Source organism: Lampetra planeri, chromosome 10 (genome assembly GCF_965212315.1).
Source record: "Lampetra planeri chromosome 10, kcLamPlan1.2.h2, whole genome shotgun sequence".
Taxonomy (NCBI): domain Eukaryota; kingdom Metazoa; phylum Chordata; class Hyperoartia; order Petromyzontiformes; family Petromyzontidae; genus Lampetra; species Lampetra planeri.
Window position 1 is genome coordinate 13,353,015 of NC_136116.1, and position 25,616 is coordinate 13,378,630.

General features: G+C 44.8%; 2 protein-coding genes across 2 annotated transcripts; both read left to right on the forward strand.

Annotated features, from left to right (window-relative positions):
* The first annotated feature begins 898 nt into the window (after positions 1–898).
* On the forward strand, positions 899–5,034 carry LOC144721055 (uncharacterized). The gene is made up of 3 exons (XM_078598370.1): positions 899–1,139; positions 3,325–3,429; positions 4,447–5,034. Exons 1-3 carry the CDS (start codon positions 1,107–1,109, stop codon positions 4,705–4,707), a joined length of 399 nt encoding a protein of 132 aa, XP_078454496.1. The 5' UTR covers positions 899–1,106; the 3' UTR covers positions 4,708–5,034.
* Positions 5,035–8,561: 3,527 nt separating this feature from the next.
* On the forward strand, positions 8,562–25,078 carry MTRR (5-methyltetrahydrofolate-homocysteine methyltransferase reductase). Its single transcript, XM_078598371.1, has 15 exons — positions 8,562–8,654; positions 9,670–9,831; positions 10,197–10,350; positions 10,553–10,670; positions 12,416–13,208; positions 14,108–14,245; positions 14,650–14,803; positions 15,536–15,624; positions 16,316–16,496; positions 17,129–17,171; positions 18,002–18,218; positions 19,859–19,977; positions 20,528–20,617; positions 21,466–21,666; positions 22,641–25,078. Exons 2-15 carry the CDS (start codon positions 9,682–9,684, stop codon positions 22,783–22,785), a joined length of 2,592 nt encoding a protein of 863 aa, XP_078454497.1. The 5' UTR covers positions 8,562–8,654; positions 9,670–9,681; the 3' UTR covers positions 22,786–25,078.
* Positions 25,079–25,616: the final 538 nt, after the last annotated feature.

The window sequence follows — 25,616 nt, forward strand, 5'->3', positions numbered from 1 at the left end:
GTGTGAACAAGTACCTTACGCAATGCAAACAAATGCTTTCAGCGGCCTCATTTAAAGAGCCCTCCCATTCACGACCATCCCCACGTGTTGACCGAGGAAGGAAGGGATGAATGAACTCCGCGGGTGGTATGTGTGTATGCATGCACGTGCGTTTCTCAAAAGGTCCTAATTGCGGATATGAAGGTAAAGTTGCAGCCCTGCAACGGCTTGCTTACGTCACTGCTGGCAGAAGGGTCTCCACTAGAGGGAGGCCAAATACCCTCGAGACTCTAGGGAGCTCCCTCTAAAGGGGTATTTGGCCTACTCTTCCATGCGGGCCAGACGTCTTGGAAGACAGATGGCAGAACACGAACTACCGCACCACATGCAACCTACCGATCAACAGACTGGCAGAGGCATGCGAACTGCCGGGTGCTCAACTCAAACGAACAGTTGTGCAGAAAGTGTTCCTGTTAACAACCTGAAGCCAGTGATGGCATTTACACATTCCCACGGTGGGCCCAGTTTTATAGATAAATCGACCAACTGTTGACGGCCCACAATGTGGTAGTAAGTTTATCGACCCCGGAGGGATGGGTGATAGGCCGAGTCGATCCCTGATCGGGACTTACAATTTCTCGAGTGTGCCTTTAAGAGTTTCCTAAATCACAATCTGTCATACGCACATTGTTACGTTCTATGCCCTGTAACATTGACTTGTATAAGCTAAACAAAGACGCACTACTACAGTAACAAATTACATCAAGAACATCTCAAAATACGCCTACCATGTACCAACAAATGCAGTGCACTATTTGATGGCTTTATAATTCAATTAAAGTGGTTGGGGTTTTTTTGTTGTTTGTTAAACCAACTGTGGGCCAGCTTAGTCGTTCCCATGGTGACCCATAAACATCGGGGAAATAAATAAGTGGCATTGAGGTGGCTGCAGACACATCCCCGTGACACAGGCGCTGCGAGACACTGGAAGCCTTTGGGACAAACCTCTCATCAGACAGACCCCAGTGCAAGCGTGTCAGGGCAATTAAATTCAGAATTGTCCAACTCACAACTGTGGCTCAGTGTCCACAGTGAGGGCCCTTCCTGCAGTTTCCTGGCTCTGTCAGATGTGCCGCTGGGGATGTACAACTGTGGACACGGTGAGAATGTGCGCGTTCGAGAAATTCGGAACACATCACGGGGATTCACCTTGCTTGATTGCACGTGGAATTGTGTCACGTGTGTGTAATTGTGTTACACAGTACTGTTATTTATGCGTATTGGTGTTTACACATTGGTATGTGTAAATACCAATACACACCCAACAACACTGTGTATTGGTGCTTAGACATTGGTATGTCTTGTATTATTATACAATGCGTGTTTATGTGTGCACAGTAGTGTGTTGTGTATAAGTGTAGACTTGTGTGTGCACTAGTATGGGCAGAGGATAGTCCTACATATGTGTATTGGTATGCGCAAAGGATTGGGAAATGTTTGTGGGTGTATTACGTTTGTTGTAGTGTAGGGTTCTGTATGAGTGTCGGTATGTACACATAGTTGTGTTATACGTGTACCGGTATGTGTATTGGTATGTACATAACTTTGAAAATAGTTTTTTTGTTATTTTTTGTCATTTTCTTTGAACCTATCTACGTGAATTTACCGAAAGACCCAAGAATATTGCGAATACATTGTACTAATGAATACGTTAAATTCAGTTGACGACACATGATCCAGTATTTCACCAGTCTGTTATATGGTGTTATATGGTTTTGTTTTCATCGCAGTTGTATGGACGACATGTATAAACTTTACACCGCGTGTATTGACATTGGCGCGTGTGTTGTAAAGGAACTTTGTGCACATATGCTGCAGTTCTGTGGCTGTGTTGTGTGTATGCACACTGCACGGTGCCCTGCTTGAATGTGCACAGTGTTATGTATCTACGATGTACACTTTAAATACCGTGATGTACGTGTTAGAGCAGGTGGTGAAACATTCGCGTAAAGAGTCCTTTAATGACAACCACAATGCCTGATTAATATTTTATTGTTGAAAGTTGTTGCTTATACTGTGCTTGTATTAAATAAAGTATACAACTATTTAGCATTACATTACTATACGTCAGTACTGAAATACCATACCGTACTGTGTAAATAGTATTATATTTGTCTAACGCATTACACTGTGTACATGTAAAAAACTAAGGACTGTCAAAACTATTTATATTTATATAGCTTTGGTGTGACTGAGTGTAAAAACAAGGTTATAACTGATGTGACTGATCCATGGGAGTATAGCATGTGCAGCACAATCACATTCGAGCACTATAATATACGAACTCCGGTTTAACATCACAGAACAAACCTACGTACCAACATGCTTATCTACTCATAACACATGCCATGTTGTAAGCGTAGGTACAGTTACACTTTTCTCGAATCTATCATTTAATGGGGCTGGTGGATTGACCACCATGCGTTCAACATTAAGCAGTACAAATGATCTACATCCGTTAACTCTGAGGGTCCCTGTGGACTCTTTGAGTGGCATTTGGGGCACTCCTCCACGCGATCAACGGATCAAGAGAGGGAAGATTGTTTGGCGAAATGTAAACAACTGCAATACAGTGTCACGTATGTCTTTTACCCAAGCGGTCCACATTTAAATTAGACATTTGCAATGTTTCACGGCTGTACTAATTGCACACCTTCAGGCAGTGCCCCGTACGAAAAAGAAATGAGCGTTATTAGAAACAAAGTCATAAACTCGGCGTTGTTGTGGGTAAAGATCTCGACTTACACTCCCAAGAGGTTGCAAGTTAAAATTCGAGTGGACTCAGACAGTCGATCAGCCTCTTGCTGTCGATAAAATGAGTGCAGTTATATCACTTGGTAGTACCCGAGCCAATGAAATACTGAAGTACGGTAGTTGGCATGTGCAGTGACCGGCCCTAACACCAGAAACGAAGAGTTTTCATCACTGCCTCATAGCCACCAATTGAGTTGACCATGGCCCAGCACTCGTTTTGAGCATGGAGACACTTTGGCGCCTAAATTGGGTCTACTAATACCCATATATATCTTCCAACTGAGACTACAGTACATTGAATCATACTTGAGTTGGAACAATTACTAGTATGTGTTCATATTAAACGGTTATGGATCATTCTCCGAGTTGTAATTTTACAGTAGTTCACACATTAACTCACGATACCGTGCGCATTGTATATTTGAACCTAGGCGAAAGTGGCACTTGCCCCACGCTCGCTTGAGCAGGGAGGACACGAACTTGACTTTTTTCAACTGTGTTGCTTTGTCCTCCCCTGATGCCCGATCCCAGACGTTCATGTGCAAATGGTGTGGAACGCGCTACTGCGGTGCATGCGGCCGTGGAGACTTCACGGGGTGCATGAGCGAGCCTGGTCGCTGTAGGAAATGCTTTCAGGTGTGGAATACATGGACGTAAAACTAAACTTTTTTTTTTACCAGGTAAGGCCCACTGAGCTATATAGCTCTTTGTCAGAAGTGACCTGGCTATCACAAATGATAGCTCAACGAAGTGGCTTATCACGTGGAAATGTAGAGCATCCAAATACTCTAAATGCATGTTCGTAAATGTGGATGGAAAGACCGGAGGACCCGGAGAAAAATGCACGCGACCACGGGGAGAACACGCGAACTCAAAATATACAGCAGGCGTCAGGGTTGGGATTGAACCCACAACGTCCTGTATACTTGGCGAGGCAGTTAACATTTCACCACCGTGGCATTGACAGTGAGAACACAGCACTTACACATTACTCGACATCCACAACACACGCAGAATACTTTATTTGCTTGATGCGATAGTTCACATACTACGCCACGTGTCCAATTCAGCTGAAATTGTTTAACTGTCCCAACATAACAAGTCCTAGCTTTCATATTACAAAGACGTCATATTATATCGCAATGGACTCTCACTGGGTTATTTTAAAAAACAATTCTCAAGATATTTTATACTGTTATACTGTAGTATACATACCCTATGTGACTTTACCGAAAGAACCAAAGAGTATGGATTCCTGCAGTCACGAAAGCTTCAAATCAAGTCGGTAGTATACAATTAGAAGGGTACATATTTTAAGCCAAAAAAAAAATCACCAATTAATGTTTTACATAAAACGAATATTTTTGCCTGTCAGGGAAAACTAGACGCCCCAGACAAACACCATAAAAACAAAGAGACAACACGAAAACACATACAGGTCGACAACCAACCTCTCCCGTCTTCTCAAAGCACATTACATTACTGTAGTTGGGGGCCTCTGGCAAGTTCCATCTCTGCACGCACGGTCCACTAAAACCCTGCCTCCAAATGGCTGGATGACAGCACTCCCTCCCCCCCGTCGTATCATTATTATCTCTGTGTAAAGGTTTTACGTTGAGCTACTGAGATGGGGTCGTTTTGCGCGTGATGCAGAAGAGCTGCCAGGGCCGCCGGGTGGAGTACGCGCCTCCTCCTCCGAAGGAAAAGGCGGACGGGGCGAAGGGTCGTGGTGGCACGGGGCGAGACTCCGGGGGCAAAGCGTCCAGCGGCAAGGCCACTCGCTCTGCCAGCAGATCGGCGCGTGCAGGTGGAAGGAAGAAATCTCGATCCAGCAGCAAGGGAGCGCGCACCTCTGGGAAGTCGGCAAAGACCGCGAAGAAAGCCAAGAAGGGTGGCAAGAAAAAGAAGACGTGAACAGCGCAAAAAACCCCGTCGTGAATAATTGCTGAATGTGACATTGCTGAATGTGACATTGCAGCGTGTGACAATGCAAAACACGATCAAATAAAAATGTGGCCGTCGTTAGATAAACTTCACTTTTACACCTGTTGATTTTGCTGTTTCTTCGATGTTTACTTTTTATGTAGTATATGAAAAAGCCACAAAGTTATTTACTTTTTAAAAAATGTAATTGCGTTTATGTTTAAAGTTGAAAAGATAAACCTTTTTTTTATTTCAGACCTCATATTGTTTGATATTTTGGGTGCTACGATTTTATTAAAATTACGGGATGTTTGTCTTCATGCGTATGCACAGGTGTTTTTTTTTTAATCCTTTATATTAAGTTCGCTTGCTTGCTTGCTTGCGTGCTTGCTTGCGTGCTTGCTTGCTTGCTTACGACCGTGCAAATCTTTCGGTCGTTTTTTAACCCACTTCCCGTGATCCAATCGAGCTGACATTTTCCACACAGACTCGTTGTGACAGACAATTAATGTTCGTGAAATTTTTTTTCAAAAATTTTACACTTTTTAGGCAAAACATTTTTATTTTACATTTATTCAAATAGAACTCATTCATGGCTTTGGCTGAACGTCACAGTATAGGAGCCCAGAGCGTAACCCCTCCACAGGCTGTGGCGGAGTAGCGCAGTTGGTAGCGCCCTCGCTTCCCATGCCAAAGGTCGCGGGATCGATCCCCGCGTCCTCCACAGGCGAATATATTTTAAATCCTTTATATTAAGTTCGCTTGCTTGCTTAGGACCGTGCAAATCTTTCGCTCGTTTTTTAACCCACTTCCCGTGATCCAATCGAGCTGACATTTTCCACACAGACTCGTTGTGTGTGACAATTAATTTTCGTGAATTTTTTTTAAATCCCTTATTAAATCCTTTATATTAAGTTCGCTTGCTTGCTTGCGTGCTTGCTTGCTTGCTTACGACCGTGCAAATCTTTCGGTCGTTTTTTAACCCACTTCCCGTGATCCAATCGAGCTGACATTTTACACACAGACTCGTTGTGTGTGACAATTAATTTTCGTGAAAAAATTTTTCCAAAATTTTACACTTTTTAGGCAAAAAAAAATGATTTTACATATATTCAAATAGAACTCATTCATGGCTTTGGCTGAACGTCACAGTGTAAGAGCCCAGAGCGTAACCCCTCAACAGGCCATGGCGGTGTAGCGCAGTTGGTAGCGCCCTCGCTTCCCATGCCAAAGGTCGCGGGATCGATCCCCGCGTCCTCCACAGGCGAATATATTTGAAATCCTTCATATTAAGTTCGCTTGCTTGCTTAGGACCGTGTAAATCTTTCGCTCGTTTTTTAACCCACTTCCCGTGATCCAATCGAGCTGACATTTTCCACACAGACTCGTTGTGTGTGACAATAAATTTTCGTGAAAATTTTTTTCAAAAATTTTACACTGTTTAGGGAAAACAAATTAAATATTTAATTACCAATTGCTTAATACTGGCAGACAATCATCTGACCCATACATTGCAGCCATCTCAAGCCAGAGGACGAGAGGACTCTAGCCGCCACGCATATAAAGGATTTAGAGTGAAAAACTTTGTTTTTACGGGTTTTCTTGAATTACAGTATTGTGTTAACACTTAACAATGTATGTATCCAATCAGTCACAATCCTGTACGTGTATTGCCAATGCTGTCTGTAACAATGGGTATATAAATCTTGACTTCAAGCTTTCGTGACTTCAGGAATTCATATTCTTTGGGTCTTTTGGTAAAGCCATGTAGATAGAAAAATATATCACGGCGTTTCCTGCCTCAGCAGCTTTCCCCCTATACTTTTTCACCTGATGACGATTGCTTGTGTTGCGATCGAAAACGTCGTGATATTTTAATTATTATTATTTTCCTATCTACGTGGCTTTACCGAAAGACCCAAAGAAAGTGGGTGTATAGCCACTTTACTGCGGGTGCCGTACTTGACCGGCTCTTCTCTGGTGGCAGTGCACTCATGCAACTTGGTAAAATTAAATCGCGCTGACGCTTTTATGTTAATTTAAGTGCAGTTATTGGTTCTTCTGTCTCTATCTTGTTGTGTTCCTGTCTCCACGTCTCACTGCCTCATGCTTTTCCATGTCTCCTTGTCCCCGTGTCCCGGCATTCTATCTCTCTGGATGAGGGCCACTCAGTAATGCCTCCGATTTTTTTTTTCCCCAGCCAAGTTTCATTGCACAAACACATGGAACTTAAACAGGAAACTTTGCACATCATCTGTGAACACAAAGTTACGAGAACGTTGGCACATTTGTTTTTGTTATTTCTAAGAAAATATACATGACTCAAGTGGTAGTTTACGCGTTTGGTTCCATGTTGGGCAGCAAGGAGGCACAGTGGTGATGCTTGTGCCTCAGAGAAAGAAAATCCTGGGTTCGATTCCCAACTCTTCATTGGTTGGTAATTGTCTGGCATTGCTTCCTATTGACAGGATTTGGCTCATGTACGCATAACGCTTCCTTATTCCACAGACGAATTAAATCGTGCCACAGTTCCATGGGTGGTCTGCTCTGGGTACAACCACGGCCTGTGATCTTAGCCGTGCTTGCTTTTCCACTCGGGGTGCTTCAAGCAAGCCATGTATGTCGGTATTCATCGGATGTTTGGCAGGGGACGCAGCAATGCACAAATACGTTTTTTTTTATCAAACAAAGTCTTAGCAAATTTATTTTTTAGTCGTAATAAAGAGGGGCTTTACTGGACATCCGCTAAAAATAGTTGTATAGTTCATCGGATCCCTCCAACATAAATAAATATTCTGATTGGAGCGACGGGAGAGAGAGGAGCTGAGTGGACCTTAAGAAGGAGCGCAGATAAAGTGGTTTACCACACATGGTCCATAGTTTGGGTTCCATCGCCACATTCGCTCTGTGGCTTGTCTTTAAATACTTTTCCATTTATGAAGGGGATGTGCGTATCGGCCTGTTGAAATTGTTATACGGTCGATGGTTACACCGGTGTCTCTCTCGAGTGAGATGTTTATTCTGAGCGCCCACCTTGCTCCACAGGCCGCGAGGGTTCTTCAGCATCTGGATGAGATTCTGGGATGGTGACAGAGCGATCCCAGAAGGGGGCCGTCACTTTAATCGGCAAATTATTGTTATGCGAATTATTAAACTGTGAGCTTGTGCTGAACCAACGCTGTTGAAATTATTCACTTCCAGAAGGCGCTGGGGCCGATGAGTTACGTAAAAAAGACTCTTTAAAAATGTCACATGGCGAGTAAGATATACGAATAAGATACGTTGTGTTGCTCATATATTTTGTTATTTATATCCTCTATACTGGGACGCTAATGACGACTGCACACATTATGACACTTATCGTCTGTCACTTTGCCAAAGTGCCGAGTGCCTATGACGTAATACCCACCCCGAAAGACCCCTCGTGTAGATCTTCTTGGTTCTTTCGGTAAAGTCACGTAGGTGCTCACTATTGCTATTGCGAGCACCTATGAAGGCCGGCACGGCACACGAGGGAGGTGGGTGTCCAACACCACGTCCGGCCGCCTTTGTCTCCCCAGTGGCGATTTTTATACACCGCGCCAGGTACTCATTTGAGGCTGAGTCGACATAGGGGAGGGCCCAGGACCGGTTCAGATTATCGTCACTGGTATTGTTGGCCATGAGCAAGAATCGAGCTCGGGTCGCCGGGTTCCTATCGCAGCGCGCTAACCGATGCGCCACCGCTCTCTTCTGACCAACACGTGTTTCCTTGTGCTACTCCTATCAAGCGTATAAATTTCGAAAGCACGTGCTGGCATAGCTCGCTTGTCATTGGCCGGGTTCGTTAGTACGGTCTACGGAATCTAACTGCTCCATGCTATATATACAGCGCGGTGTGGCATCAGCCGCTCTTCGCTCAGTGCCCTCTGATCGAGTGTCGTGGGGCGTGTGGCTCTGTAAGTACACACAAGTACACGTTTACCTACCGCCTGTTCTGTGATGTATCGATTGTACTCTCTTGTTGTGTTATAGCGTTGGTGTTGCTGCCTGTGTAACGTCGTGTTCTCGTAGTAAGTTACTCCAACGCATCGTATAATGTGGTTATACAGTGGTTACTGGTGGTCTTATTACAGTACCAGGGGCTCAGTACCGCCTGCTTATATCTTAGGAGTCGTGTTCGGATGTTTTGTCAGCCGATCGTTCCTCAGTGGTCAATAAAATTAGTCTTTGTTGGAAAATCAGCAGTGCGATGTGGATAGACTGGGCCCCGCCGTGGGAATATGGAATGCGCGCCACGAATTTGAGCAGATACACTTTGGCTTCTGTTGAATTACACCATTCTGCGTGGTGGTCAGTGGCGAGTGGTGTCTGAAGCGGCACTGACCAGCGTGGTGAAGTATAGTCAAAACAACGTCCGAAACTGACGTAACGTAATGAAGTCTTCATCCAGCAGTGGATTGGCAGAGGACTGTATATTATTGTTTTAGGTACAGCAGTGCGCATGATCGTACGTGTGTGTGTGTATAGTGAGTGTATGTAAATACACTTCTGGATGAAGGCCTCTGTGGAATGATTGATCATGCTGATGACAGATAACACAAGATAGCCTTGTACGGCATGTCCCAGTATATCACCCCGACTACGTGTTTCATTCCTTGCAGAATGCGCTGCTCAAAAGGGTGCACAGTACGTACTATATTTGAAGAACGGTAATTTAAAAGAGGCGTGGGAGCCACTTATTTAATCCTCTGGTCAGACAGTTTGACGAAATATCGCAGGGTCACATGTTTGTGGGATGTCAGCAGTGGTTGCCCTATTGCGAGGCTGGGCCCTATCACATATGTATCTAATTTTCTCCACTGACTCGGGTGCCAGTGATTATTTGAACGGAGTTTGACCCTTTGACATTTTGCCACTGGACCACCACCGAGGCCAACGAGAGGACGACGGGAGTCGCGTGTGTTTTTCCAGGAGGACCGAACCATGCCGAGCTTGACTTCGGCTCGCCGCTTTCTGCTGCTCTACGGCACGGAGATCGGCACGGCTAAGGCCATCGCGCAGGACTTGTGTGCCCAGGCGGAGCGGTTCGGTCTCGAGGCGGACCTGCACTGCCTCAGCAAGACGCACGACGAGGTGAGGACCTGGGGCCGGAGGAGTGTTGAGAGTGGAAGACTTTTTTTTTAAAGAGCAAAGGTCTCCCATAGGGCAGCCGACGTTGGAAGGTACCGTCGAACCGGCGAACTCCAGGAAGAAGAGCCATTTCCCCAAAAAAGTCTTCTGTTATATATTTGTTATGTTTGCCTGCTTTCTGCTAGTGGAATTGTGGCTGCATTACTCGGCTCACAATCAAAAGTTTGCAAGTTGAAATCCCGTTTTGGTCATCCGCTGTTCCCTCCTTGCTAACGGCACTTGCCTCGGCAGCCTAAAAGGCAAAACGATGGAACCATTAGTGCGTATGTGCATACATGCGCGTGTATGTGCTTGTCTGTGTCTGGCAGTTTGACCTGGATACCGAGCGAGACCCCGTGGTGATCATTGTGTCAACGACCGGTGATGGGGATCCCCCGGAAAAGGCGATAAAGTTTGTCCGCTACATCAATCAGAAATCCCTCCTCGAAAACCATTTCCAGCACCTGCGCTATGCACTGCTCGGTAAAATTTCACATCTCACCGTGCGCATGTGTGATCCCACTTTTTTCTTTTTTACCTTGAAACAACAGATGTTATTTGTCAATTTATTCAAATGTAGCAGCCACCACACTACAGAGAGAAGCATAGTTGAAATTATTGCTTAAAGTCAATCATCGTGGTTTATAGAGAGTTTGACTGTCAGCTGTGTTTTTTTTTTCTTCAGGACTGGGCGACACGAACTACACAAACTTCTGTAACTGTGGGCGGACGATGGATCGCAGGCTGGCAGAGCTGGGAGCGCAGCGCTTCTACCGAACGGGGCACGCTGATGATGCAGTGGGGTATGCCTTTTTACAAGCACACCGATATGGACTTTAAATGTAAATCACCACCAACATCTCTACCACCAATGCCATCATCTTCAGTATTGAGTACTTTCAGATGCACTTCTGTGGCCATCTGGAATGCTCTTCTGATATTAGGAAGCCACTGGAGCTATGCACTTTTCAATCTATATTGAACACGCATTTCTTTAGAACGGCTTTTTTCGTTTAGTTTGTTGTCCTGCTACCTCCGATTAACACGGTTGTCAACGTACGATACGAAAGAAGTTCAACATACATACAATCGTGCTATTGTTACAAACACAATCTTCATCACCACCAATCTCCAACCATTATCATTCATACACTATCTGTCAATTTTGGCACAGACATTTCCAGAAGCTCAGCAAGTGTGCTGCTTGACAAATTTGTACATTTGTGGTCCGGACATTGGACGTTAAATGCAACTAAACTTTTTAATTTGCTGATATCATTTTCGGGCATTCACTTAATTCTTATAATGAGTCATTGTTTTCGATATGTTATCATGGTCCTGAATAAAACTAGTCCTTTATAAGAAAATTATTTGGGGTTATTTAATGCTTGGAAAATAGGCCAACTTTTTTATTATCTTCAGAAAAAACATTGGTTTTGATTATACGACTGTAATTTAGCATCTTAACTAATTAATTACATTGGCCATAACCTATTTCGGATACAATATATCTATCAGCAGAGCTTAAACAGTTTGGTTGTTGGTTTATCCAGACATCTAAATTTCAGGCTTAAATCATCGTACAATATAACCGTTTTATAACTGCTGTATATTTTCTCTGCTGGATATGCCATATATCTTTGAACTTGGCACTGAGCTAATTTGCATAGAAGGTGACATTCTGGAAGTTTCAGCTGGGAATTAGGAAATCATGGTATCTGCTGAAAATTGAACATTGTAAACTGCTAATTCATAATTCTAGAAAGGAGGATATTATGTATGTACATAGCGTCGTAACCCAACTCCAAAATGAGAAAGTTAGCCATGGCATAGAATTAGAAGTTATTTAATTTTAACTGCCCATGGACAACTTTCTTTCCCAGTGCCTCTCGGTTTTGTCCTTTTAAAGTTTGTTTAGGCCAAACAACATGTGTTTCTATTGCTCTCTGTAGAGGATGATTGCCTAAGATCTTGTGATTGTGCAAGATTCTTAAACATTTTGTTCAGACACTTGATGTCGTAAGACACCGTGCCTCTTGGCTGCGATAAGATCATATTGAACTATACCAGAATTGATATCCATATCGATACTTCATTGAGGATAATTTGTGCATGCTCAAACAGTCAAGTATTTATTTATTTTTATCTCTAATTAATTCCCACTGACTCAAGGCTATTAACACAAATGAGATCACTTAATGCTCACTTAATCAGGGAGACACTTTGTATTTTAGTTCATATTCACCCAGGTGGGTCATGTTTTGAGATGGCTTGACTCGCAATTAACAAGTTGTGAGTTTTAAGTCTTGTTCAAGGGACGACTTCACCCACCATCAGGATAGGATGAGTACCACTGTAGAAAGTCACCAGTGGGCATTCTATGAATGTACTGGCTTCACCATGAGAATAGGGATTTCCTCCCTCTGGCTAAGGGCCAGCATTGGAGATGGGCACCACCCCATGTTCGCCTGAGAGTGCAGGCACTTGAATCTTGATACGGTGCATTGTGTATGCGGTATGTATGATAACGCGCATTACTGTCTTGCAGCACTGAATTGGTGGCAGAGCCGTGGGTGGAGGGGCTCTGGGAGGCCCTTGTGTCGGAGTGTAAGCAAGAAGGGGGCGGCACGATTCGGGTGGGCGAGCGTGTCGCAGAGGTCTCGCCACCTCGGGAGCGCGATCAAGAGCACGGAGACACAGGGAAGAAGATCTCAGAGTCGACAGAGAAGACTTTGGATCAGACACGGGAAGATAAATCATCTGATCAAGGACCAAAGTCTGATGGCAGTGAAGCACAAAAGGCAAAACGAGATGTGGAATATCAAGCTAACGGCAGTAATGCAAACGCCATGATAAGTAATGGATTGTTGTCCAGCCGTGTGAATGTAAATCTTGGACAAAACAGTATTTTTACAGAGAGGCAACAGAGCAATTTTGCAGAGAATATCTCTTCTTTGGCCAATGGACTTTTGGCGGTGCACGTCGGTAGTAACCACGAGGCTAGAAGTACGGAAGGTCCTGAAGTTGAGGTTCAGAGGAGTGACTACATAGTCCAGGATTTGGCGATCCAAGCTGCACTGCCTCCACCTGTACCTCCTGTCTCTAGCCTCTCCCCATCTGCATTTGTTCCCACACCTGACTGTCAAGACCCAGCCACTAGCACGCCTCTGGTGAAGCAATCCACAAATTCCTCTCCAACGCCGGGCTCCACCGCACTGCCCGAGAAGCCCCTCGTGCCTTCGCTGACTGTGTCTGTGCCTCCACTCTCTGAAGCCACCCTCCAGGTGCCCTCATTGCCAGAGCCGTACCTGGAGCTGCAGTTTGATCCCAGCAGACCCGGTGTAAGAAAGCACATTTTTCCGCTCTCTTGCTCATGTGTGTTGGGACTTGTATCATTGTGGCAATGCTAATAGCACTGGCATTTGGACATCAGTTGTATTTTTACTTTTGAGAAAGCGAGTGCAGCAGCTGCTACGTTGCAATGTATTGTTGCATTTTAACTGGTATTAGACCCACAAAGGTGTTTTTTGGGGAGGAAATTCACCAGTGTTAATATATAATATCTACCGCTGATCACTTCAATGATTACCACCCTTATCACTTGATGGAGGTTGTATAACAGTGTTATGTAAATAATAATAAATGTAATTTATAAAGCGCCCTTAAACAATCTATCAGGACACGATAAACTATATGGGATCTGCTGCACTAATGATGTCTCATAAAAGTGACATTATTTTACAGCTGACATTTGGCTTGGATGTTACATCATTAAAATGGGGTTCCAATATTCGGATGCAGTGCACATGTGTGCAATCTGCAGGGCTTGCAGGGTATTGTGGGGCTTTGCCATGATGCTGTGAACCCCAAACCATGTATATCTCAACGTGTAACATTTGACAAAAGTAGCTATCTTAGTTACATGAAGTTAATGTCACACAGTTATTTGTTTAACGAATTGAGCATCACTTTATCCCTCTGGCCCTGAACCTGTTGTGGAAATTTCACATCGCTTTGGCAGGGGCCAGCTTCTCCTTGCTGTTCACTGCACATAAAAAGGGTACTCCTTTTATCGACCCTGGATAGTTGACGAGCCGAGTTGACATTTCTGTTGGGATTTAAACTCAAATGTTTCCAATGTGATCCGGCCGTGCCAACCATTGCGCCAGCATCCGCTGACCGTCGTGATTGCTGTCGATAGCAATGTGCTGACGCGTGTTTCCTTCTGCCTGCTCTACAGGTGCCTTGGCTTGTTCCGGCAGCTACCAGCCTCCCTCACGCGGCCTCGGAGGTGTGCGAGGTGGCTGTCAGCGGGTGGAGGCAGCTGACCCGTGCTGATGCCGTCAAGACTGCATTGGAGCTGCAACTTGACGTCTCCGTGAGTTGGGGGCAAAGGGACCGTCCGTTCTGGTGCAGGAAAGACCCTCTTAGTACTGGGAACATCTGTGTTCTGTGGCCCAGTATTGGTACCCTTATCTACTGTGATCCATCATTGAGGTGCTTTAAAGCTCAGAATTCAGGAAACTCTTTGTGCACACGTACTTATGTGTATGCATGCGTGGGTATGTGTGCGTACGTGGGGAGTGGTAGTGTAGTAGTTGGCCAACATCAGGTCCTGAGCCTCCCTTATGTTCACTTGGCCTTCAATAAGTAAGAAAAGTACTCTTCTATTACAGCGACAAGAGTGCTGTTTGTTACTTGCCACTTGGCGTTGTGGTCTTTTGGCCTGTCTTTGGCAACCGTGAGATATATATATTAATGATATGTTTCGTACGCTGGCAGGACGCTCCGTTTGCACTGTGCCCCGGCGACGCGCTGGGCGTGCTGTGCCCCAACGGCGAGGCCGAGGTGGACGCTCTCCTGCGGAGGCTGGGCCTCGACGGGCAGGCCGACTGCGCCCTCGAGCTGCGTGCCCAGCCCAACGCAAGGGGCCGCGGTAAAGCCGTCCACGCAGCGAGCCAAAGCTCCTCGCACTCTCGCATACATCTGTCGCTGTGCGGGTACAACGTCGCGTGCCCAACTCTGGGGACTGAGGTGTAGGCGGATATGTGAACATGTTTAGAAAACAAAGGTTAGGCCAGGCACCAACATAGGTTACATGATAAAAATCAAGGTCAAACTGCTTTAAGCACCTCCAATTAGCTCGGTTGGCTATGTGTGGTGTGCTTCAGAAGTAGGTGGTTATTTGGTCAGGGTAAATATGCGACAGTTGGATATGTAATGTACTGTATTTTAAATCTAGTTTTTACATTATATCGGTTTTTTTTCTATCTCAGTAGTGTCCGTCCATGTAATCCTGTGGGTCAGACTCCTCTGTTCACAGTCTAAAGGTAACACGTTCAAATCCTACTCACTGGTGAACTCGGACCATCTTCATGTTGGGATGTACATGAGGGCCACTTGTAGGAAGTCGTCAGTAGTTTTTACACGGAGAATACATTCCAGCCACAGGAATGTGTATTTCTATCCCAAGCTCAGAATCACCATTGGAGACGAGCTCCACCCAAAGATAATGACCTTTGAGTTTTATGCGAGAGTAATTTTAACGTTGCAGTTTATGAATTTGGTAGCGATTAGTCCGTGATGTTTGTTTAATTTGAGCGATAATATAAATCTCTTTGAGTTGAACTTTTCACCACCTCTCCAAATCCCCCCCCCACTCCCTCAGCCTCCAAGGTGCCCGACTTTATCCCTGCCGGCTCCTCCCTTCGGTCTATCCTCACTCACGGCCTGGAAATCCGAGCCCTGCCAAAGAAGGTGCACAGAGCCGCACTTCGGCACCGACTGACTCGGCTGTTCTCACGCTGCTTCCACTGAAGTCCGACCACAAGAGTTCAGCAGCTTGAGTCGGTCCTCCACACGGGAACATTTTGGGGGATCAATAATTACAGTTATTCTCTGATACAAAGTGTTTGTGAAAAGGAATTGAGGTGTCATTGTGTAACGGTCAGTCCACTGCTTGATGAGGTGATCGCCACGCTCTGGGTCATGAGCGTTATTTGACATTGCCTCACCACGCTGTTCGGCATGAGCTGGTGAAGGTGATGACCACCTTGTTGCACAGCCCTGCTGCTCAATCTGGTATCCTGGCTTGCGTGGCGGTCGCCCATCGAAGCACAATCCAGGCTCATCCTGTTTAGCTTCCAAGACTGACGATATTGGGCACATTCCAGGTTATCTGATCACAGGCATCGTCATCATCGATACGATCAAGTAATAAGAATATGCGACTTAAAAACTTGCCAATTACAGGATTACTTTACGCTTGGAAAACTTTGAGTAATTAGTAATCAGAAACGGACGTTCAAAAGCAATGCGTAACATTGCACACCCAGAAATCGGCTTTGGCAACTGCACTTTGCCCTTCCGTTTGAACGAAGACACCGACGAACGAATCGCTGAGCCTGATGTGCGGCCCTTGGCCCCCCCTCTCTCTCCCCTCGTGCAGGCGATGGTCCGCGCACTGGCGGAGCACACGGAGGATGAGTCCGAGCGCCGCCGCCTGCTGGAGCTGTGCAGCCGCCAGGGCTCGGCCGACTACACGCACCTGCTGCGGGACGCCAGCATCGGCGTGGCCGCCCTGCTGCACGCATTCCCGTCCTGCCGGCCGCCCGCCAGCCTGCTCATTGGTACCCGCTCGCCCCGCTGCCTCTCTCCGGTAGCTGCTGCCGTCCCTCGAGTCGGCAGCGCTAGTCTTCAACGGCCGCTATCGTTCTTCACCGCCAAACTTTTTGTGTGTATGTAACTTGAACTTGTTTTGCACCGTACGTAGCCAACTGTGATAATCGGAGGTGCCACTCTCATCAGAGGTGCCATCCTCTTACATTTTCTGATGCCCTCCGACACCTGATGTCGCTCTCTTATAATTACTGCCGCCCCATCCTCCCCCCCCCATTACTGCCACCTAACCACCGTGTATAACTTTTGCTGCACTCGCAAAACTAAAACTGCTGTCATTCTACACAACCGCTGTCGCCCTTCTAAAACCGCTGTCAGCTTGTTATAATTACTTCTGTTAACTCTTTTTATCACCATTGCTTTTCTGCAGCCCCAATCACTGCCATCCCAATGAAACTTTCTGCACTCCTTCAACCAATGCTGCTCTCCTGCAAACGCTCTCATTCTCGTACAGCTACTGACACCTCCATACAATCACTGATGCCTTCCCACGATTGTTGTTGCCCTTCCACAACCACTGTAACCCACTTACAATCAATGTTGCCTCTGAGTGCCTCTTCGTGTCGGTGCCCCGTGTGTGCAGAACACTTGCCGCGTTTGCAACCCCGGGCCTATTCCATTGCCAGGTACGATGCACTGCACCTTGGAAGCGTTGTATTATCGCTTGCTGTTCATCTCTGCTGGTTTTAAAAACTCTGATGCACTCAGTTGCAGGTGACCTGGAGGAATGCTCATCGGGTGATGTTTATAGATCAAAACGTGTTCTGTTTCAATCGACAGTACCCAGAGATCTGTATGGTTCAGTAATGTTCCAAAACTTTCCCCTTCCAGCTGAATGCCTTTTGCCTCCTTGCAGGAGCTTGAGATTCAGTTTAGTGAAGTCGCATCAAAGTATATCCCTGTTCAAACAAACAATTTGAAAATCAAATTAAGAGTATTTTTGTTGTGCAGTCAACATAGCTACATGTGAGTGGATGAAATCCAAATATGAATCGAGTTTATCTGGCCAATGCTGCCTCAGTCCTATTACTCACTGAGCCACTTGACACCTTAAGGTAATTTTTACCATGCAAATATGTTGTAATGCTCCGAGAAGAATATCACTGTCAAAGAACTGAAACAAAACTCTCTCTGAATGCTCAACTTAAGCAGCAGCAGCACTAGGATGGTGAACTGTCCGCACCAGGAGGCGATGGTGACACACGGTAGCATTCGGGAGCAAATCATTGCATTGGAGAGTTCAAGCGGCAGTATAGTGGGGCATTTTGATGTGTTGTATTTGTGCGTGTTGAGGAGTGCGTGCTGTGTAGCATGCTCTGTGTAGTACAGGATGTGGTGAGTGTTGCAAGCGGTGTGCGCTGGGATGTGTTCGTGTGCGTTGTCGTGTGCGTTGCCATGTACAAAAATTGTCTCTGCGTTGCCGAGCATTTAGATACCCCTCGTCTCCCTGCTGCAGCTCTCCGCTCGTGACCCCAGGAGCAGCGCACGTGGTGTTCAACGTGGTGGAGTTTGCGGCGGGTCCTGGCCGACCGCAAGCGCAGCGCGGCGTGTGCACGGGCTGGCTGGCGGAGGTGGCCGTCGGTCCTGAGGCCAAGGAGAACTCCCCCCAGCCTTCCAACCTCTCTGGAGCACCCCTCGCTGACTCAGAGCTGCCGTCTTCTAAAGCCACAAAGGTCCGTTCACTAAGCATCCAGGAATGAATATCTATGGTTCAGAGGTTCCTGCAGTTTGGCAGCATATCTCTTAAGATCATACAACCCCACTTCATAAAGCGCTGGATCACAGCACGATGACACGGATAATAACTTAATCAAAAACTCTTCCGGAGTTTCAAGGGTTTTGCAGGTGGGTCCTGTATTGTTGTATATGTTCCATCTTTTTTTTCAAACCAGATTTCTTTCCTATAGAAAGCCCACACGAGGAGATGGCACTCAGATTCCACGGCACAGATGGGTCGACAAAATAAACGCTCTGCTGCCTCCCACAGGCGCCGTATTGCTGTGCAAGTTGGGTGTCTCTTTCGCGTGATGTTTACACATCTTTGCACATTGCCTCCAAGTCGCTTAGTTACAGGCTTTCGCCACCACCCAAAGCAGGGTGGGTAGCAGTGGCACAGTGGTCCACACACTGCACCGTTAGCCCATTGAGCTGGGTTGCATTCCCAGCTTTGGCTAACACCGAAGGCAATTGATGCGTGAATTAATCCAAGACTCATCATTCACCAAGCCTCGCTGACGAGCGTTAACTATGACCAACTCCCCCCCCCCCGCCAATATTACCAACCGAGTGTGTGGAAACCAAGATCCAACAGTGGGCTGACGAATTGCTCTAAATTATTACTTAAAGGGAGTGCCGTGTTTCCTTATTAAAAATGATTAAGAACATGTTCATCGTGATGCGGTTTGAAAAATGAAAAATTTGATGAGCTTTCTGGCCACTGCGTCGCATTAGCCACGTGTGATGCGTGATTGATGCTTTTGTTAATCGGTAAAAAAAAAAAATCACTCGTGGCAGCCATGTGCTCATTTCTTAGCTGTTTTTTTGTGTGATCATTCAATATTTATGGTTTGTCACAACATATTAAATCATAAATATTTTACATTGTAAAAATACTGCTGTAATGGCATTGTAATGTTTTTAATATCCGGCGTTTATTTTTGTCGAGGCTTATTAAACCATAAATAGTTTATGTTACAAGTGTGAAATGTTTCTGAAATTCATTTTAACATTGTATTCCCCACTGTACCTGTTATTGGTACTTATTGGTACTTGTAATACGTTTCATGAATATGGCATACAAATGCATCGATACACTTCCAGCCTTGTAGAATATACTCACAAAATTGATAGGCATTTCAACAAATGATTTATCACGAAATAATCGTATTTGTATAACGTTTAAAAAGTGGAAGGTGCATTGTAAAATAAAATGGTAATCACAATTATGGCAAAATGTATAATGATGGTAATTATGCTGAGGTATGGGTATTGATATCAACAGTATTAATGATCATGACACTGCAGGCATTCTTAATAGTGGTGCTGATGAATGTGGTGATTGTTATAATTATGGTCACTGGTGGTAAGGTAATGATACTGGTAAGTGTATTTGGAAATGTATGAATATGTTAATGGTGGTGATAATATTAATCTTCATAATGGTGGTAATGTTAAAGGTGCTACAATTTATGCCGCTAATTATCCATATTGTGATAATGTTGTCGATAGTGTAAATGCTAATGATGTTGTTTGTATTGCTCTTCATGCTGGTAATGGTGTTGGTTGAGATGAAGTCGTGTCTGGCTGTTGGCAGATCCCCGTATACGCCCGCAAGAGTACAGGTTTCCGTCTGCCGGAGGATGCGTCTGTCCCTATCATCATGATCGGGCCCGGCACCGGTGTCGCCCCCTTCGTGGGATTCCTACAGCACCGGTGAGCCTGCCCGTCGCCGCGCCCTTCCTCCCAGTGTGTCTTTGACCAATTGTCGGAGCATTCTGTCCACATTCCCTTAATGCCCGCTGTGTGGATGGATACGAAGTGCATTTTTATGAACTGCCCCTGAGGGATAACGCACTGAATTTAGCTCCCAACCATACTAACACTCCCGCCACGTGTAATACGCAACTGTTTAGGTCAATAGCAAATGTCATGGGTTTCATTGTAACTACTCGCACATTCACTATTTGATACATTTTACAATTGGAGGTTACAATACAATTTGTTTGTAAAGTTGGTAGTGGCTTATATGTACAGTTAAGTAATTTGTTTTTGCATTGCTTTGGGAAAAAAATTCCTTCTTAAACGCGCAAATGGACTCCCGTGTTATGAGCCTCGGAGTCCGTTTAAGTCTGATCGGTGCGAGGTGTTTAGCGACGAGTCGGACTACCGATGCAGCAGTGCGGCACGTAATGCTGGTTGTGGACGGAGCGTTTTGTGCCACACGCTAAGACTCAGCAGGAGCATGCCTGTGTGTGTGCCCCAGAGAGCACAAGGCCAGTGGGGGCGCCGCGGTGCTCGGGGAGTCATGGCTCTTCTTTGGCTGCCGCCACCGAGACCGCGACTTCCTCTACAGGTGAGCGCCGGGGGGGGGGGGGGGGGGCCTTACCTGTGAAGCAGCGGTGGCCGAGCCCTGCATAGAAAGTGCCACTGCAACTCAGTTTTGCCATCCTTGTATACCAAACACCAACGGTGACGGTGTCGTAATACCCTGCTGGTATGTGTATGGGGGGGGGGCAGAAGTGACGTTGCGGCTCGCACACCGTGCGCTGTGAATCCAGAGAACTCAATGTTATTCCGACCACGTGTGCTAACGTCAACATGTGCTCACCATTGCCAGATTAAAGTGACACAATTGGAGATTAATTGGCAACATTTGTATTCTTTAGCAAATTCTCACTACGTTTTGTGATGGAAACGTTCATAGTGATTAATTCTTAGTGAAGTGTTAACTTTCCTGAAGCACATTTGCATATCATGCTGATAATGAGTAATAAACGAACCCAAAAAGTGTGGTTGGTGAATGATGTGCATACTTATGCCACTGGAATTTTTTAAAGTTTAAAAAGTTTAATCACATATAGGACTGTGTATTTGGTCCTTATGAATAAAAAGGCTGCAAAACAACAGCAATTCGTAAAAAAAACAAGAGTCTTGCTTTAGTTCCTATAAATATAACGATTAGTTGGCGTTTTTCAATATTGAAATGAGCATTGAGTGCTTCTCATCTTCCCACAAAGTGGTACTCACGTTTTCAACTCCAGAAGGCTAATGAGCTTGGTTTGATCCCTGATTGGAAGTCAAATTAAAATATGTTGATGTTTCATAAACAAGCTTTCTAATCACAAAATTAATAATTACTTGCTGCAAAACATTCCATCGATGGTTATTGAACAACAACAACCTCGTTCCGTCTTGCTCTAGGGAGCAGCTGGAGGGCTTTGTGGCACGCGGTACGCTCACCCACCTGCGGGTGGCCTTCTCTCGTGACGAGCCTGCGGGGTCAGAGGTCGCGAGCCCGGGTGGGGCAGCACACCCCCGGTACGTGCAGCACATTCTTGGTCTGCACCGTGCCGACGTGATGCGTCTGCTGCTGCAGGAGGACGCACGCCTCTACGTGTGCGGGTGAGCATTTGCGGGCTGCCGAGAAAAGCGTTTGCGGCCGCGTGTAGCCCACGCTGGGTTTATGTCGGTGGTTCGTCAGGGAGGTTACGTGACGGTTTGATATACATGTTGTGTTATTGGTCCAGCATGCTTCCGCTGCTGACGGACCAGCATTGCCCAGTTTGGTGAAGTATGGTCAAATACCTCCTACGATCCGTTCGTGATGGGGAGCTCCTTGCCCAACATTGGATTTCTAGACTGTGTACCGGGCTGTCCAAAAAAATGTTGAAGTCCATGGGAGATCAAGAGGTTTCGTGTGGGGTAATTAGACTTTTATGTAAATCCCCAAAGCATGTTATAGTGACGTCCCTGGGCTACGACTGTTTTGTGTGTTTTATATTCTCGCATTCTTACTAAAATTGTCGGGACAGATGGGGGGAAGTGTCTTCAGTGAGCACTGGGAGCATTATGCTTTTCTTGACTTGTTCACAGTACAGTTGCACCATTAAAACATCCAGGCAGCCTCAACACCAACCCACTACCACGGTGCTTATTTCAAGTCCTTGAATCTTCAAAGTGAAATCCCCCTGTGTTTGTGTAGTCAGCGGAGCCAGGTCCATTGTCGGAATTGTATGCCAATCCTCGACAGTTTGAGCAAATTGGAACAAGTTGATCAATTAGCAGTATCCTAAAGCTACCCTTTCCCCCCCATTTAATCAGTTATTACATTTTAGTATTTAACCTATTATCACACATTGAGCAAGTTATTTTTCAAGGGTGATTCATGGGGGGGAATAGTACAGGAATGCCACAGCAGAATGTCAATTATTTATCAGAGCAGCAATTTTAAAGGCAGGTGAGTATTCTCTTTAAAAAAAAAACGCATTTCAGCTGCTACATTGCCGTGAATTGTTATTGTTTTTCATATAGAAGTAAACTCACACCTAACAATGTTTTTGGCGGTTGCACCTTTAACATGCTACTTTTGTTGACAGCGATGCTAAGAACATGGCCAGGGATGTGCAGGAGACTCTGGTGGGCATGGTGGTGGAGGAGACGGGTGTTGCCAAGCTGGAGGCCATGAGGGTGATTGGCGGCCTTAAGGAGCAGGGACGCTACTTGCAGGACGTGTGGACCTGATACGACCGAAGAGAGAGGAGGGTTTGGATTGGAGGGCGAGAGGGGATTGGACGTTCAGCAGTTCTCCTTGAACGACTCGGACAAAGTCAACCCTGTAAAATGCCAGCACAGATTGTCGTGATTCAGAAGAGGCCAGTCAAAGCTTAAGCTCAGTATTTAATGATGATGATGATGTGTCTCAAATGAGAAGATCTGCCTGGGTGTAACATTGGCCTGAATTTAAGTCTTGCCGAGGCACTACTTTTGCTTACTTAAATGTATCTCCCGCTGTTTAGGAAAACCTCACGGATTCTCATGGCATTTCAGGAGCATTCTGCATTGGGGTGTTTTGAAATTTTCACTGATTGGTGTTTTGCATGTGGTAGGACACCAAAGCAGTTCTATCAAGATAGTTCAAGCATGCAAGAAGATTACACTCAAAACTCCACATAGATGGATGTGTGATGCCACTTGCTGTACTGCCATCTCTTGGCTAACTCGCAGCCCCAGAAGCTTGGCAATGTCACAAATCTGTGAATCACCAGCGCTTGCATCCAAAGCGCTGGATTATAGCGTGCGCCGCTGCACCATATACATCCCATATACTGTACATGCCTTAATCGTTGACAATGACAACAATGCCAGAATTAATCGTGAACCATCTTCATACTCATCCCTACTATGTGCCGGTAGTAGAGATGGGTATAAATAATGCATTCATCGTTTATAGTTGCTGGCAGGAAACCCGCCCTGAGGTCATTCAGTGAAACGTCTTTTAGCTGCCTATTCACCATGCGTGTTTAATAGTTTGTTAAGAATGGCCACTCTTGGCATGCGATTTTTCTATAAGAAGGAAGTGTTAATTATGATGGTATATGAGTGATTTTCAGTCAGTGCTTATACACTGCTAAATACACTACCTTAGGTTACGAACATTGGTGTGGATGACAAATTAATCTGTGATCCATATTTGTTTTCGCGTTAGACCACGGGGTATCTTTATGCCAAAATTCTTGTCAGTAACCCCTCCACCACTTGACAAGACTGTCACGTTTACAAAGATAATTACGTTTTAAGGCTACGTTTAAGTTTAATCACTCCATATACATTAACAGGAAACCCACATTACTGAGCTCGTTAAATTTCAAAATCTCAACACATTTCTCAGTAACATGGCCCTAAAAGAGAAACATGTACTGTATAGAGGGTGGCCAAAAAGGTTTTGTTTTTATATATTGAACTTAACACTAGCATTAAACCATTTGAATTGTGTATTCTTTAAGTTAATATTTGATCTATAAATTAAAAAAATCTGAAAAATGGACAGATAATTGATGAATGGGTTCAATTATTTTTTATGTATGCAGAAGAATGGCAGCTCTAATCTTTTATAAAGTGGTACATTATTTTCAAAAAAGAGAATTCATGCATGCATGAATGTTAATAGAAGTGGGTTTGAACATTTGTTAAATGAAATGAAATAACCTTAGATAATTTGTTAACATATATATAATAACCCTAGGTGTCCTGATTTTTGGGCCACTCTGTATGTAATAGGCCCTTCTGGTCATTGCCAGATTACCATGATTTGGCTATGTACGGTGCAAAATAAATTCAACATACATTAGAATATATCTTGTTGGATTTCGATGAATGAAAATGTTTTTTGTGTGTGCTTCTCCAGCACTGCCAACACGGCTTCACTAAAAACACAAAAGTAATCTTTGAGATTGGCTATGTGACAAAAAAAACACTGTTGAAAAGGCTTCAGTTATTGATTTTGGTTGATGAATAATATCAGTTTTACTGAACTTATTGTGCATTTACTGTGAAATATGTAACCCCGCACATTAAAGCAAGTTTTGTATGTTACTTAGAAATACAGTGGCATTTATACATTTCTATACTCAAGTTTAAACGACTGTAATCAACATTTATATTTACTATTGATAGTGGGGTGTGCACACAATAGAAAATACCTCGCAGGCAATTTATATACGAGTGTTTTATGCAGTCTTGTTGATCATGGGAAAGCTGGTAACGTTACACGTGGAGAGTTTACTGGACAGCGCTGAATAATTTAAAATCAAAGGAACGACTGTTTGCCCTAATGATGACCTTGTGTTGTTTTTTTTTTTAAATAAGAAAGCTGAATATATTTTTTAGGCTTTGCTCCGAATGAAAATGTATGCCGGCATATTTGTGCAATAATGTTTTTAGAATGACAGTAACGTTTCAATCACTTTGTAATGGTATAATGTACGGTACTGTATATGACAAGATATAGAAATAAACACGATATAATACAACAAAATATTATATTTTCGATATTTTAAAAAATGTTATGATTATCAAGCCAGACCTTTGTGTATCTTTCCGTTGTGATTCCAATTACATTCCCAGCTGCGATTCAGCGGTGTTCATGTCATGTGGAACGCTCATAGCCAGCAGTTAAAAAATCTCGTTTTTGACTGAGCCCCATCAGGTGAGCAGTGCACCCCTTGTTTGCATGGCAACTCTGATGATTATTTTTTAGACATCATACCTTAATATAAGTTACAAAAAAATGCAAATCATTGACCATCAAACACATCGGGACTTGTACTTGGTTTAATTACAGGTGGTCGAGTCCCAGATTGAGACCTGGATTTTCGGTGTTGCAGCCTAATTATTTGACACGAATTCCCTGAGGTTATAATGCAGAGGGTACAAGGCAATGACGGGGGACTGTTGGATAGTCTCCATGAATGCAGTCCCCGCCACGGAGCCAATTTGTTTGGGGAGGTCAACGTCTCAATTTCAACAGCCGCCCAAAACATTTGCGTATTTAGTCAGTCCAACGCAAGTTGAGA